The sequence below is a fragment of the Dioscorea cayenensis genome, chromosome 4, assembly GCF_009730915.1.
Source record: "Dioscorea cayenensis subsp. rotundata cultivar TDr96_F1 chromosome 4, TDr96_F1_v2_PseudoChromosome.rev07_lg8_w22 25.fasta, whole genome shotgun sequence".
In the NCBI taxonomy this organism is placed as follows: Eukaryota; Viridiplantae; Streptophyta; class Magnoliopsida; order Dioscoreales; family Dioscoreaceae; genus Dioscorea; species Dioscorea cayenensis.
The window spans coordinates 503191-516935 of NC_052474.1; the positions used below are offsets into that span (position 1 = coordinate 503191).

A 13745-nucleotide genomic window follows, 5' to 3' on the forward strand; every position below is an offset into this window, starting at 1 on the left:
GACCCAACATAGGATAGCAATACTTCTCAAGATCTTTACGAAAGGAAGTGAAAGGCATCCTGTTGTCAGTGATGAGAATGATGAATTTTCTCATACCAAAGCTGAATTCCACTTCATGCGGGAGGGCGACACGGAGTCTGCACCGCACCAGAACTGAAAAAAACGCCTTATGTGGTTTGCTTGGCTGCGGGATCGCAACCAGATCGCCGATTGGTCTCAGCAGCTCCACCAAAACAGACCATGTCCAAGCATGGAGAGGAAGGTTCCAAATGAGAAGCACTTGGCCTTTCCCCGAGGCTGCACCAACTGCACCGATGTCCGCCGTCCAGGGGGAGATGAAAAACACACATGGTCCCATCCTCGACGGTAAACTGATCTCACCCACTTTGCTGGCCTTAACGGCCTCCTCTTTGCTGCTAAGGGAAGCCAAAAAGGAGTTGCCCCGGTATTCATACACAGCTTCGACTCTCGGCGTGTTCAACGCTCCTGGCAGGAACTCCAAGAGAATGTCCTCATTTGTTTGGCCGGAGATGATGTCGACCACCATAACTTTGGAGAGATCCTTCCTTAATTTAGCAGTCTCCTGGGTTGAAGAAACAGACAAAGAAGAGCGAAGAGGATGATAACGATCCACCGCCGGCAGGCTCTCTCTCCGCACCGCCACAGAGTCCCTTTCTCTCGCATTATGTCGCGCTCGTCTGTTCCGCGGTGGCGAAGGCAGCTCCACCCTACAGTTAGCTGCCAGATGTCCAGCGCCACCGAATCTCTTGCAGGTCAAAAGGTGCCTACATTCTGAGGTTTTGTGGGAAGACCGAAGGCAATGACCGCAGGTGGGTGACAATCGTGGTCGCTTGGTACCCGTCTGGCTAGGAAGACACCGAGGTGAAGAGGAGTTTGGACTGCGAATGTTTTTCCTTCTAACCACCTGTTCCCAACCCTCAGACTGCCCCGATTCCACCGTCGTTCCCTCCTCCTTCGTCAAAAGGTCAACCGGAACGTCCGTCGGAGACTTCGGCGGGCTCGCCGCCTGAGTGAATGTAGTACCTTCTCGAACAAGACTATCACTAGCCAGGGAGCGTTCCGGTTCACTCTGCTGGTCAGCTATGGGGGGCCTGGATGATGGCTGCAAATGCCGTCTGTGAGCCACGTACCGCTTACCCCCTCTCGCACGGCTGAAGCCTCCACCCCGTCTGCCAAGGAGATCCCCATGCAGAGAGTCCATTCAAAATATAGATTTAGAAAGGTCATTGATTTTGTTTTATTTGAAAAAGTCAAATATATCACTATCTATTAGTAACCTAAGCCAGAGTTTACAAAAAAAGGAAAAATGGCATAGCAAAATAAAAAATAAAAAATAAAATAAGAGTAAAATCCATTGGGTGTACAGAGATAGACTTAAGAGGGTATGTAGATGAGGAAGGGAAGCGCATGTGAGTCAACCACAGGTAGAATACTCATACCTGCAAGAACATGGCCTCTTAATGGTTGCATTCAGAACAAGTGAGATTCTTAGTACGAGGCAGATCAGTATCAGCCATTGCATACTTGTCATTCTAAGAACCTTTACCAAGAGACAGATTAATCTTAATTATATAGATAAAGTAATTCTTAGCTTCTTCATGCATAGCAGCCACAATCCGTTGGTTCTTCACAAACAAATAATCTCAAATGTTGTACCAATGCTCACTGCAACTTTTTGAAAAAAGGAACTGCAGCTGCAGCTATTTTATTAACAAAACAAGAAAGATACAAAGAAGTTCAGGAAAAAACTGAAAGGGAATACAAATAAACAACCCCAAAACAACTAACCAAAACAAGTAAAAAATAAAAACCAACATCTTGAATGGGCTTCATCAACCAACGAGGCTTCTCCATCTATTGTTAGATCAAAATATTGGTTGATTTGTTCTCTTTAATAGATCCTCACCTTTATCCCTTGACGCTCACGAGTGCCTGAAGAACAAATCTAGTGTCAAGTAGTCCTTCACAAGCTGGTGAGCATGTTTGTGAAAGAAAACACAGAACCCAACCCCAGTACAACAAGTTTGTACCAAGCTGGGAATCATCAATGATTCCGGTTAAAGGGGCTATCACGGAAATAAGATGCCTTACTACTCTGTTTTTATTCAATTCACTGCATGGTGTTAACAATGCTTGTATAATTGTGCATACATGTACTGCTGATTTTTCCCTATAATTGTTTGAGCTGAGCACTAGCTGAAGTGGTGTTTATATAGATTCCGGTTAAAGGGGCTATCACGGAAATAAGATGCATTTCTACTCTGTTTTTATTCAATTCACTGCATGGTGTTAATAATGCTTGTATAATTGTGCATACATGTACTGCTGATTTTTCCCAATAATTGTTTGAGCTGAGCACTAGCTAAAGTGGTGTTTATATAGTCAAATTGTGAGCTCATTTTATTCTAAACCAGAGAGATAATCAAATACAATACATAAGGTACAAGTTGCATTATTTGCTCAGCTTCATGCGATCCAAGAAGCTCTTTCCATCCAGTTTGGATTCGAAGCGGAGTTTCATATAGCTCTCATAGTCCATACTCTTGTAAAGTGGTTCACCCTTCAAAACAAGCTCTGGATGAGGTCCAACTGTGGCATTAGTGTTTGGACCATGAAATGCTGCAATAGAGAAGCGTTCTTTCTCAGTGTTTGTGACTGCCCTGTGCTCAATGCTCTTGTATTTCCCATTGCTCAATATCTCCGACACAAGAAATTAACAAATAAGTTATTTCTTTTTCATAGTATGGATTGCGTGCGTGTATAAAAAAGAATCAGAATTAATGAATAAATTACCTCAAATGCATCTGCAATATTAGCAACAAAAGCACCAGGAAGAGGCTTGACAGGGAGCCATTTATCGTTTCTTCTGATTTGCAGCCCTTGAACACTATTCACTTGAAGAAGAAGAGTTAAGAAAGAAGAATCAGAGTGTGGGGACACACCCAGCACCTTCTTATCCTCAGGACATGGAGGGTAGCAGTTTATCCTCACAAATTGAGCGCCATTCTCTAACATTCCTGTCATCTCTATAGGATCAAGTCCCAAGTTTTTAACCAAAAATCCAAGAAGACAATTTGCCAATTTCTTCACCTCCATAGAATACTCATCGAAGGCATCCCTAAGGAAAAAAAAAAAAAGATAACAACAAATACTCCGATCAATATGGTGGAGTTCATATAATAAACACAAGCTTAAAGATTAATTTAAGTTAAAATAAAATCATAATTTGAGTATTATCTGCTTTAAATGTGAGTGAGATTAGTCAATTTAAATCTTAATAAGACTTGATTTATAACATCCATCACTCTATACAAAATGCCATACAGAAAAACTTTTGAGTGTAGCAAATTATAATAGTATTAGTGCTTCTACTTTCTAGTGTAAGAGCGTGGTAATGTCTTTTACCAATCCATCAGCGTATATTTGTTTGTTTCTTTATTATTAATATTTGATTAAGAAAATTATCAGTAGGCTCAGTATTTTTGGAAATTTTTCCTTTCTTTTGACACAACATTTCTTACATAAACACTGCAAGTCCTCAACATAGGAAAGAAAAAAACAAAAAAGAAAACCTGAAAGTAGATGGATTTGTAGGCCATAATCCAACTTTTCTCAAATGAAGAGGCGAAGTATAAAAGAAGAGAAGGTCAGCCCAGTCTAGCTTTTGTTCCTCAGAGAAAAGAAACAACTGGCCATAACCTTCAAGTTGGCCAGGAGGCTGTTTGAACAGCATCTTCTCATCTAATGGAAGCTTGAAGAACTCTTCAACCACAGATATCATCCTCTGAATCACCTCCTCTGGAACACCATGGTTTATCAACTGCATGTTTGATGAAATGCCAAACTTACAACAAAAAAATAAAAATAAAATAAAATAAAATAAAGATCTCAAAATGGTTGCTTTGCTTGGATTCATTGTGAAGAGTTGGGACCTGAAAGAAGCCCCAGTTTTGACAAGCGAGGTCGAGCTTGGAGGACTCGGCTTCAGAGAGCTCCGGGTCGAGTAGTTTGTGGAAATCGATGACTGGGATGTCATCCTCGGCGTCGCCGGGGATGATGACGGGCTCGGATAAGGCTTCAGGTCGGATGTATCTTGTAGGGATGTGATCTGAGGTTGTGAGAGTTGCGGACAGGGCCTGCACGCTGTCAAATGGAAGAGATCTGATCAACCTGGCCGACGTCGACGATTTACCATTGTTCCCGGCGGCCATGTGGACGGCGAGGGCCTGTCCAGTGTACTGATCCATAATGGACGTTGTTTGGTTTAGAACTTGATTGGTGTGTGCTTGAAAGCTTATCCAATGCTGCAGGTAATTAAAATTACTAATTTATTAAAAATACGTTCAATATTAATTATAAATTTATCTTAGTATTTAAGTTGTCACCAGTTTTAAGTCTGTTAGGAATTTGTGGAGTTGTATAACTTGAATTCTACTTAACAAACACGATGTAACGTAAAATAATAGAGTAAAAAAGAATAAAACATCAAAATGGGATGCGTCTCGCACTACGAAGAATTGTTCAAGAGTACAAAATTACATCTCACACATTTTTGCTTATGTGTGTGACATCTCTAAGAATATTCAAAATATTTTTTAATAATTTTACTCAAAAACTATCACACTCGCTTTTTGATTTATCCCTTATTTGTTCATAGGGACATTTATGACTTTACACACAATTCAACATCCAAATATCTTCCCTTTTTATAGGCAAAGATTTTAAATAAAAAATAACACATGGACAACTTTAATTACACACAATGGTGGTTTCAAAGTCAAAAAAAATGGCTACCAACTGTTAACATAGGTTCAAAATTAAAATTAATGGCTACTAACCATTAACATGATTGAATTTTTTTTTTTATTATTATTATTTAAACATATGGACAACTAAATTTATCTTCATTTCTTAACAAATTTGTCATTAAAAAAGAGCTTTGGAATTGTGTAACATCATAAAAGAATCGATCGATGTAAGATGTAAGAGTTAGAAAACTATGACCATTCTAAAAATATAAAATTAGAATCAAATCAATTTTTTTTTATATAAAAAAAAATATGTATAAATCACAATTTATTAGCAACATAAATTAGAAGTTATAAAAAAGAAGGATCGACAGAAGTAGGATCCACTACATGTTGAAAGACATACTTAAAGGGTTGATAGATGAGAGCGGAAAGGGCTGGTTAGACTAGCCTTAATGGAAGTGAAGATAAAGCTGAAGCAATCAATTGGTGTGATAAGGAGATCCTGGAGTTTACAGGGTCCCATATTGGCACTCCAGTTCAGGATCTCCTTTTCACACCAATTGACACTAATTGATTGCTTCAGCTTTCTTTTTCACTTCCATTATTGCAAATACTTAAAAGGAAATATTTTGTTAATTTGTAGAAGGTCCAACCTTCTCCGAAAAGAGGTCCTGACGTGAGATCTCCACACATAAATAGGGGTGTAATCGATCGAGTTTGACCCGAGCAATAGCGAGCTCGAGCTCGAGCTCAACTGAAAATTCGATACTCAATTCTCGGCTCGAGCTCGATCGAATATTTATTTTATAGCTCGAACTCGACTCGGTACACAAATCAAGCTACTCGAGCTCGCTCGATTAAGCTCGAAAAAGCTGAAAATAATCATAAACATTATGCTCGAGCTCGAGCTCGACTCGAGATCGAAAGTTTTTCCCCTTGATTTTTATCAAATAAATCTAATATTATATATATACATTCATGCTCGATTAGGCTCGCGAGCACTCGAGCCAAGTATCATAATACTCGAACTCGGCTCGCTCGACTACTCGAGCTACTCGAGCTCGAGCTCGGCTCGACTGTGACCAAGCCGAGTTCGAGTTTTCACCGAGTCGAGCCCGAGTAGCTTACGAGCAGAGGTGTATCATTTACACCCCTACACATAAATGAAGGACAAATTATAATTTTATTTTTTATTTGATACATAAGAACCAAATTAAATATCAACATATACATGTAGAAGATAATCAATTGTCACACAACCAAAAAGATTGAGGACAAATTATAATTTTTTTTTTTTTGGTACTTAAGAATCAAAATCTGAACAAATACATGTAGAATACTCAGACTCGGAAGAACAGCCCCTGAATGGTACGAGGTTGATTAGTGTCAACCATTGCATCCTTTTCACTCCAAGAACCTTAACCAAGAAATTGATTAATCTTAATCATATAGATACAGTAATTTTCAGCTTCTTCCATTATAACAGCCAAAAATTTGTTGAGTCTTCACAAACAAATAATCTTAAATGCATAAATTAAATTTTTCACATGTGCCAAATTGAAAATTTTCAAGCGCTTGTTTTCTGTGTGTGTGTGTTTTTTTTTTAATTGAAATGGTTCATTCACTTTTTTTCAAAATTCAAGCGCAATCAATGCACAAATAAGAATAATAAACAAAGAAATCAACTACTACTGAATCTATGTGGAAAACACTGAAATGTAAAGAGGAAAATCACCGGTGGAGATGCTCCCGATGGAGGGGATTCTATCCAGGAGTTGGGTAGTGATCACTGTGTGTTTTTTGGCCAGTCGGGTATTGGACTGGCATGTTTTTGTACCCATTTCTAGTGGGCTTTTGTATTTTCACCAGCTGGTCTGACTTATGTTATTTCTCTTTTTAATCGTACGTGGTTTATCCACTTTTTTTAAAAAAAAAAATTCATTATTAGATCAACAATTTAAAAAAAAATTCTCAAGTAAATCCACACTTGAGATCACCAAAAACTTAAAAAATAACCATCTAAAATTGCCATAGAACTTGTTAACTTATTTCAAATTTAATTGAAGAAGTAATATAAGCAAAATAAAGTAAACCTTTCTTCAATCCACCGAACCTCCTCTTTCCTTCTTAGTCACTGCATGTGCACAGAGAAATAAAATTAAGAAGGTGGCCTTCTACATGCACACCTTTCTTTTTTGGATATTTTTATAACAAGCAGGCCTGATTTAAGTTTGGCTCACTCAGTCCAACATGATCATTGGCATTACTCAATCTAATTTTATTGATGCACAGACATGAAGCCATTCGTTCATTCAATCAAACACAATGTAACAAACACAAGAAAACATCTCAAAACAACAAGAACCATTTGTGCTTCATGACTAGGTTTGAATGAATTAAAATGGTTAACAACTGAAAGTTACAGTTGATGCAAGTATAGCGCACAAAGAGAGAAAAAAAAGGAGTGATTATTTAAAAAAAACAACGAGAAGGGAAAGATCATGGGATGTTCTCAATGGAGGAAGTGTAGGGCTCATGGTGGTTCAAACTTCGACCTTATCAGCGTGTTCTTGGAGGCGTCATTGTTAAAGCTGTTGTGTGACATATTTGACTTGCTAAAAATGATTGCATGTTTAATGTTGTTTCTTTGTCATCACATTTAGTTATTTCGAAGGTTGCACATGATTTGATCATGTGGTTTCCCAATAGGCGAGGTTTGATGAGCATGCTTCAACAATCCGTCGCAGCTTGGCGTTCTCAAGGGCAGCGTGATAATCCTACCAGTGGGGCTACTCCCGGTGAGGGGATTCTACCCAGGGCATGGGGTAGTTCTTTTGTGCAGGGGTATACTGGCCAGTTGTTTTGCTTAGTTCTAACGGGTGTTGTATTTCTTTTTCTTTATCTTTTAATGCATATGGTCTATCTACCTTTTTAAAAAAAAAATCATGAGAAAAAAAGTCAAGAGGTATTCTCAATATTGGGGGGGTAAGGAGATTAAAAAATAAAAATGATCGAGAGGTAAAAAAACTGAATTATGTGCAAAAAATCTGAAAATATGAAAATTTCATTGGACTGTTGTGGCAGTCCCAAAAGCAAGGAAAAGAAAGCTATTAGACTCTATCACTAGCGTTCAAAGCAGTTTGGTGATGATAGAGCCCCATGTCGACATCCTCGGTGGTCGACCGATCAATGGGATAGACCCGGAGCTTTGGGAGAAATAGGATTATTTCTTCCTTTCTAGATGGCGGGAATGTTCTTCTGCAGTCACCTTTCCTTTGCTCTTATTGTGTTGTTTTCCTGTTTGCTTGTATTTTTTCCACACCTAGTGGTTGTTCTGTATCTGTTTTTCTTCAATGATATGTGGTTTATCCACTTTTTCAAAAAAAAATATATATATATATATATATATGGAAATTTTGAATTTATGTGTAAAATCTGATGAAATATTTAAAAAAAAAAATTGAGTTTATTTGCAAAATTTATAAAAAAAAATATATAATAATTGAAAAGACCAAAGGTTTATTCATATAAATGCTTTTAAAAAAAAATTGAAGATAAATCTGATGTGATAAATATGCATGACTGGTTCAAAGTTCTATTCAAGGGACCCAGTTACCTACTACAAGTTAAAGCATTGGTTGGTTGTTCTTTTCAAAAGAGCTCAACGCTGCTTCTTAGCACGATCACAGAGTGATGGAAAGCATCTTTAAAGTCCATGATCTATTGTTAGATCAAAATATTGTTGGTTAACTGTTTTATTTAATGGATCCTCACCTTTGGCTCTTGAAGTTAACGAATGCTTGAAACCCCAAAAGAACAAATCAAGTGTGCAAGCGAATATACAGAAATGCATGTTTATATATGAAAGAAAACGCAGAACCCAAATAGGAGTGATAAATGATAATACAATACAAAAGGTACAAGTTGCATTAATTGTTCAGCTTCATGCGACCCAAGAAGTTCTTTCCATCCAGTTTGGATGCGTAGCGGAGTTTCATATAGCTCTCATAGTCCAGACTCTTGTAGAGTGGCTCGTCCTCCAAAACAAACTCTGAATGTGGTCCAATTATGGCATTAAAGTTTGGACCATGAAATGCTGCAATAGAGAAGCGTTCTTTCTCTGTGTTTGTGACTGCCCTGTGCTCTATGCTCTTGTATTTTCCATTGCTCAATATCTACGGCACAATATATATATATATATATACAGATAAGTAACTTCTCTTTCATAGTATATATAATGGGTTGTGTGGGTGTATAAATTAGAATGAGAATGAATGAATAAAGTACCTCAAATGCATCTGCAATATTAGCAACAAAAGCACCAGGAAGAGGCTTGACAGGGAACCACTTATCATTTCTCCTGATTTGTAGCCCTTGAACATCATTCACTTGAAGAAGAAGAGTTAAAAAAGAAGCATCAGAGTGAGGGGACACGCCCAACACCTTCTTATCCTCAGGACAGGGAGGATAGCAGTTTATCCTCACATATTGAGTTCCATTCTCTAACATTCTTGCCATCTCTGCAGGAGCGAGTCCCAAGTTTTTAGCCATAAATCCAAGAAGACAATTTGACAATTTCTTCACCTCCATAGAATACTTATCCAAGGCATCCCTGAGAATTGATTTTTTTTTTTAAACCAATAATACACATATCAATATTTGTTTAATTAAGATTACGACAAAGAACCAAAAAGATAAGAAAACCTGAAAGTAGATGGTTTTGTAGGCCAAAATCCATTTTTTCTCAAATGAAGAGGCGAAGTACAAAAGTAGAGAATGTCAGCCCAGTCTAACTTCTGTTCCTCAGAGATAACAAACATCTGGCCATAGCCTTCAAGTTGGCCAGGACGCTGCTTGACTAGCATCTTCTCATCTAATGGAAGTTTGAAGAACTCTTCAATCACTAACATCATCTTCTGAATCACCTCCTCGGAAACACCATGGTTTATCAACTGCATTTTTGATGAAACGGCAAACTTTTTTTTGTAAAAAAAAATATATATATATATATATATGAAGTAAAAATGGTTGCTTGAAATCATTGTGAAGAGTAAGTACCTGAAAGAAGCCCCAATTTTGACAAGCTAGGTCGAGCTTGGAGGACTCGGCGTCGGAGAGTTCGGGGTCGAGGAGTTTGTGGAAATCGATGACTGGGATGTCATCCTCGGCGTCACCGGTGATGATCATGACGGGCTCGGATTCTGCTTCGGGTCGGCTGTATCTTGTAGGGATGTGATCTGAGGTAGTGAGAGATGCGGCCAGGGCCTGCACGCTCTCCACCTCCACCGGCAGAGATCCGATCAACTTCCCCGTGGCCATGTCCGCCGCCGCGATGCCTTGTCCATCAATAAAGGACGGTGCTAAGTTATAGAACTTTGATCGGTGTGTTTAAAGCTTATCCAAAGCTGCAGATAATTAAAACTAATAATTAATTAAAAAACCTTTAATATTAATTATAAAATTTTCTTACTATTTAAGTTAGGTCACCAGTCTCAAGTCCAGATTTATTTTTTTTTTATCTAAAAAAATTTAATGTTAAAAAAATATATATATATATATTATTTTTTTTTTTTTGGATTGCTCTTATCTTGGTTCTCTGCAGTTCCTGAAAGTTTGAGGGCGAAGCTTGGTGATCCTATCGCTTCCATCAGGCCTAGCTTAGAGTTCGCAGGACCTCATTCTGAAGGGGTGGAGGTTGCTCCCACTCTAGAGGTTGATCAGGGCGGCGGTGAGGAGTAGCTTTTGTGTTTTTTTGTCGGGAAGGAGACCTGTTATTTCTCCTTTTCTGTTATCTCTTTTTTGTTTCCATAGCTAGTGAAAGGGGTCTTGTACTTTTTGTGACTTTATTTTAATGTATGTGATTTATCCACTTTATTAAAAAATAATAAATAATAAATAATAATAATAATAATAATAATATGGAGAACGTATGTTTGTGTGTTTGTTTTTTTTACAAATGGACGGTAAGCATCTCCTTGGTTTTTGTGTTTGTGTATTTGTTAACACACGATATAAGAGACATTTCTGAATTCAATTGATTATTATCACTTTTCATTTATTAATGCAATGTGATTCAAACCAAAGATCATACCCAGTTAAAATATTAGATTCTGATAGTAGTGGAATTGACTTTTATTAATATATGAGTTACACGTAAATAGAATGGGATAATATGCTAAATTATTTATATTATAAAAAATAAATAAAGAAAGAAAAAAAATTAACTATACCAACACGTCTTTTCTCTAGTGGTAGTGGCCCTAAACATATTTTATAAAAAAATTTATTACATAATATTTGAAACGCACCAGATATAGTGATGTTATAAAAGATCTTTAATCATGGGAGCAAGCAAGCTTGCAGCCCAATTTTTGCATTCATTGAGTGAATGCACATGAGTTTAATAATTCATTTCTAATGGTGTATCTGCCTATGACTTATCCATTTTATAAATATATGAAATTTTAGAAAAAAACCTCATAAATCTTTTTAAAAAAAAAAAAACTCATAAAAAAATTGTAAAAGATATTTGGGTTTACTCAATAGCTAAACCAAGGTATCCCTTTGTTTTGGTTATAATCAACTTACATGCGATGTTTTACTAGTTTTGTCAAACATGAAACACTGAACAAAAATACAATATTATGTTAAAAATCTATTTTTAATTTTTTTTAAATGGTGATAAACCATATTCAATAAAAATCTATTTTAAACTTTTATCAAAATCTGTGTTAGAAAATTTTATAATAATTAAATTATTCATAAAATTATTATTATTATGTTGTTTAAATTTGAATATCTTATTTAATTAAAAAAACGAGAAATTGCCAAAAAAAAACCCTCTAAGTTTGTAAAATTACCAAAAACACCCCGTTAGTTTTGCAATCCCTAAAAACCCCCTCCTTTTAAACACTATGTTTTTCAAACCCCCAAAGCCTGTAACGGATGTGAACGGAGTGAGTTTCAAATTTTATGGACGAAAATGCCCTTGCATGGGGAGTCGTGGCTGCAGCCATCTCGGCGGTTTGAGAGGAAGTGGGGTGAGTTTCCGTAGGGTAACCCCAAGAGACGAATTTATTGGAGCCGTTTACTTGCTTTTTCTCAACTCGCGTCTTGGTCTTTCCATTTCAAAAGTTGTCTCCAAGTTGTCTCTCACCGTCGAAGCCTCTCAGTAATTGGCATTTCATCGACTTTTTCCCTTTCCACGGTATCTCGAAGGAGAAGTCCCCCGGCAGCAACTAGTTGGCATTTCATCGGTTCTAGATCTAAGGTATTGAGTATGGTTTTATGTTAAGCTGCTCATTACAAAGAAAGATTTTTTTGGTTTTGTTTTGTGCTCCCTGTTTTTTGTTGGAAGATATTGAAATCTGCAGGGGGATTTCTCGGCTGGGGTTTTGTTAGTCTGCAGGGAGATTTCTCGGCTAGGGTTTTGTTTTGTTTTGCATTTTCGTATGTATACACTATCGAAATAGTTTTTTCGATTGTTATGATTTGTGTAATATTTATAATATACATTTCCCCTTTCGTTTGATATGGTTGCAGTTTTACAAATGAGGTTGACGTTTAAGAAATGAGATGTTACAGCTTAAACTTTGTTGTCTCTGTTTAAGTATTCCCGTCTCTGTTTAACATTTGATATCTCTGTTTAATAACTGAGAGGTTACCGTTTAAAACCTTATATTTCCGCTTAAACTTTTGTCAATCTCGCATGTTGAATGTGTTGTTATTATGCTGAGACTTGTGATTATAAGCGGTCGTCCTAGTTAATGGGCGATGCTATTTGGCACGGTTGTGGAGACCTTAGGCGAATTGAAAGATAACATGACCCCTCGACACCGGGAGATTATTCGAAGGACACCGTTTGCGGCGTTATCGAGTGGAAGCTATATACCAAGAGGGCCCTTCTTGATTCTCTTTTTGCAAAAGTGCGATGGTCGCACTGATAAATTCGAGGATCGGGAAAGCTCGCGGAGTTTTCGGGGCCTCGGGGATGTGGCCCTCGTTCTTGATCTGCGTTGCGATGGCGGCCGCGATCGTGTTCGAAGAAGAAGACCCAGCTCGGCGTTCGAAGGCGGTATTTATCAAAAACCTCACGAGACGCGGAGACTCCGTCAAGAGCATTCTAGTGCAGACTTGTTCGACGGAGGGAGAAGAAGATAATTTTTGTCAAACTCGATGGTGTACCTCATGGATGCGGTCCTCTTCCCAAATACATCATGCTCGGTTCCGAGCTGGATCATTGATTAAGTCGATGATCTACCGACCCATGGGAGGGCGATCTGGCGTAGGTGCGAGGCGACGCACTGAAGTGGCTTATGGAGGATATTCCCTAAGCGACTCGCTCGAGTGCAAGATAGATCTTGCTAGGGAAGAAGACCCGACACAGGTACATTAAAAGTTGCTCGGTCGCGCTTAGCGTCGGTTTCTACGGTGACCGGAGCGGGTAAGAAAGTCCCGGCTTTAGCGAGGTCCCAAGGATCTTTGTGCTACGGTGAAAGTACTACGGAAGCAAGCGGCGGTAGAAACCGACTTGTCGTTGCTCGATGGGGAAAGAGGTAATAAATCATGGACGATGTTTAACATAAGTCTTTAATGTTTAAACATATTATTTAGTGTTTAACTTTAGTATTTACCGTTTAAAACTTATTTATACTTGTTTAAATATTTTGTTCTCCGTTTAAATATATTCTATAACGTTTAAATATATAACCAACATGTTTAAATATAGTTTTTCTGAGTTTAAAATGAATGATTTATTGACGTTGTTTGGTTTACATATGTTAGTTTCACGAGTGGATTCCGTGAATCTTTGAAGAAGAAATATTTATTGGGGACTGACCGAGCGGATGGATGCTATTGCTCGGAACCACTGCTTGAAGGCGGGGATGAGAGGCGGCCTCATCGTGCTGGCGCTCGGCCGTGATTCTCCCTACTTCCGGCCCACCACGCGCCGCAGATCCTCGGCCAGGAGAA

General features: G+C 38.0%; 2 protein-coding genes across 3 annotated transcripts; both read right to left on the minus strand.

Moving 5' to 3' along the window:
* Positions 1-2392: 2392 nt before the first annotated feature.
* On the minus strand, positions 2393-4316 carry LOC120258851 (S-norcoclaurine synthase 1-like). The gene is made up of 4 exons (XM_039266299.1): positions 3954-4316; positions 3594-3841; positions 2815-3139; positions 2393-2719 (listed from the first exon to the last, which is right to left on the minus strand). Exons 1-4 carry the CDS (start codon positions 4266-4268, stop codon positions 2474-2476), a joined length of 1134 nt encoding a protein of 377 aa, XP_039122233.1. The 5' UTR covers positions 4269-4316; the 3' UTR covers positions 2393-2473.
* A 4296-nt stretch (positions 4317-8612) lies between these two features.
* Positions 8613-10162, minus strand: LOC120258852 (S-norcoclaurine synthase 1-like). Of its 2 annotated transcripts, none has more exons than XM_039266301.1 (4): positions 9831-10162; positions 9477-9748; positions 9060-9384; positions 8613-8947 (listed from the first exon to the last, which is right to left on the minus strand). In XM_039266301.1, exons 1-4 carry the CDS (start codon positions 10089-10091, stop codon positions 8702-8704), a joined length of 1104 nt encoding a protein of 367 aa, XP_039122235.1. In that variant the 5' UTR covers positions 10092-10162; the 3' UTR covers positions 8613-8701. The 2 variants fall into 2 exon arrangements, with proteins under 2 accessions (XP_039122235.1, XP_039122236.1); XM_039266302.1 differs by having other exon boundaries at positions 9477-9724; positions 9831-10159.
* Positions 10163-13745: the final 3583 nt, after the last annotated feature.

Coding starts and splice junctions, on each gene's coding strand:
- LOC120258851 (XM_039266299.1), bottom strand. CDS start 4,268: ATGGATCAGTACACTGGACAGGCCCTCGCCGTCCACATGGCCGCCGGG. Junction 3,842..3,953: donor AAAACTGGGGCTTCTTTCAG/GTCCCAACTCTT, acceptor TCAAACATGCAG/TTGATAAACCATGGTGTTCC. Junction 2,720..2,814: donor ATATTGCAGATGCATTTGAG/GTAATTTATTCA, acceptor CTTGTGTCGGAG/ATATTGAGCAATGGGAAATA.
- LOC120258852 (XM_039266301.1), bottom strand. CDS start 10,091: ATGGCCACGGGGAAGTTGATCGGATCTCTGCCGGTGGAGGTGGAGAGC. Junction 9,749..9,830: donor AAAATTGGGGCTTCTTTCAG/GTACTTACTCTT, acceptor TACAAAAAAAAG/TTTGCCGTTTCATCAAAAAT. Junction 8,948..9,059: donor ATATTGCAGATGCATTTGAG/GTACTTTATTCA, acceptor ATTGTGCCGTAG/ATATTGAGCAATGGAAAATA.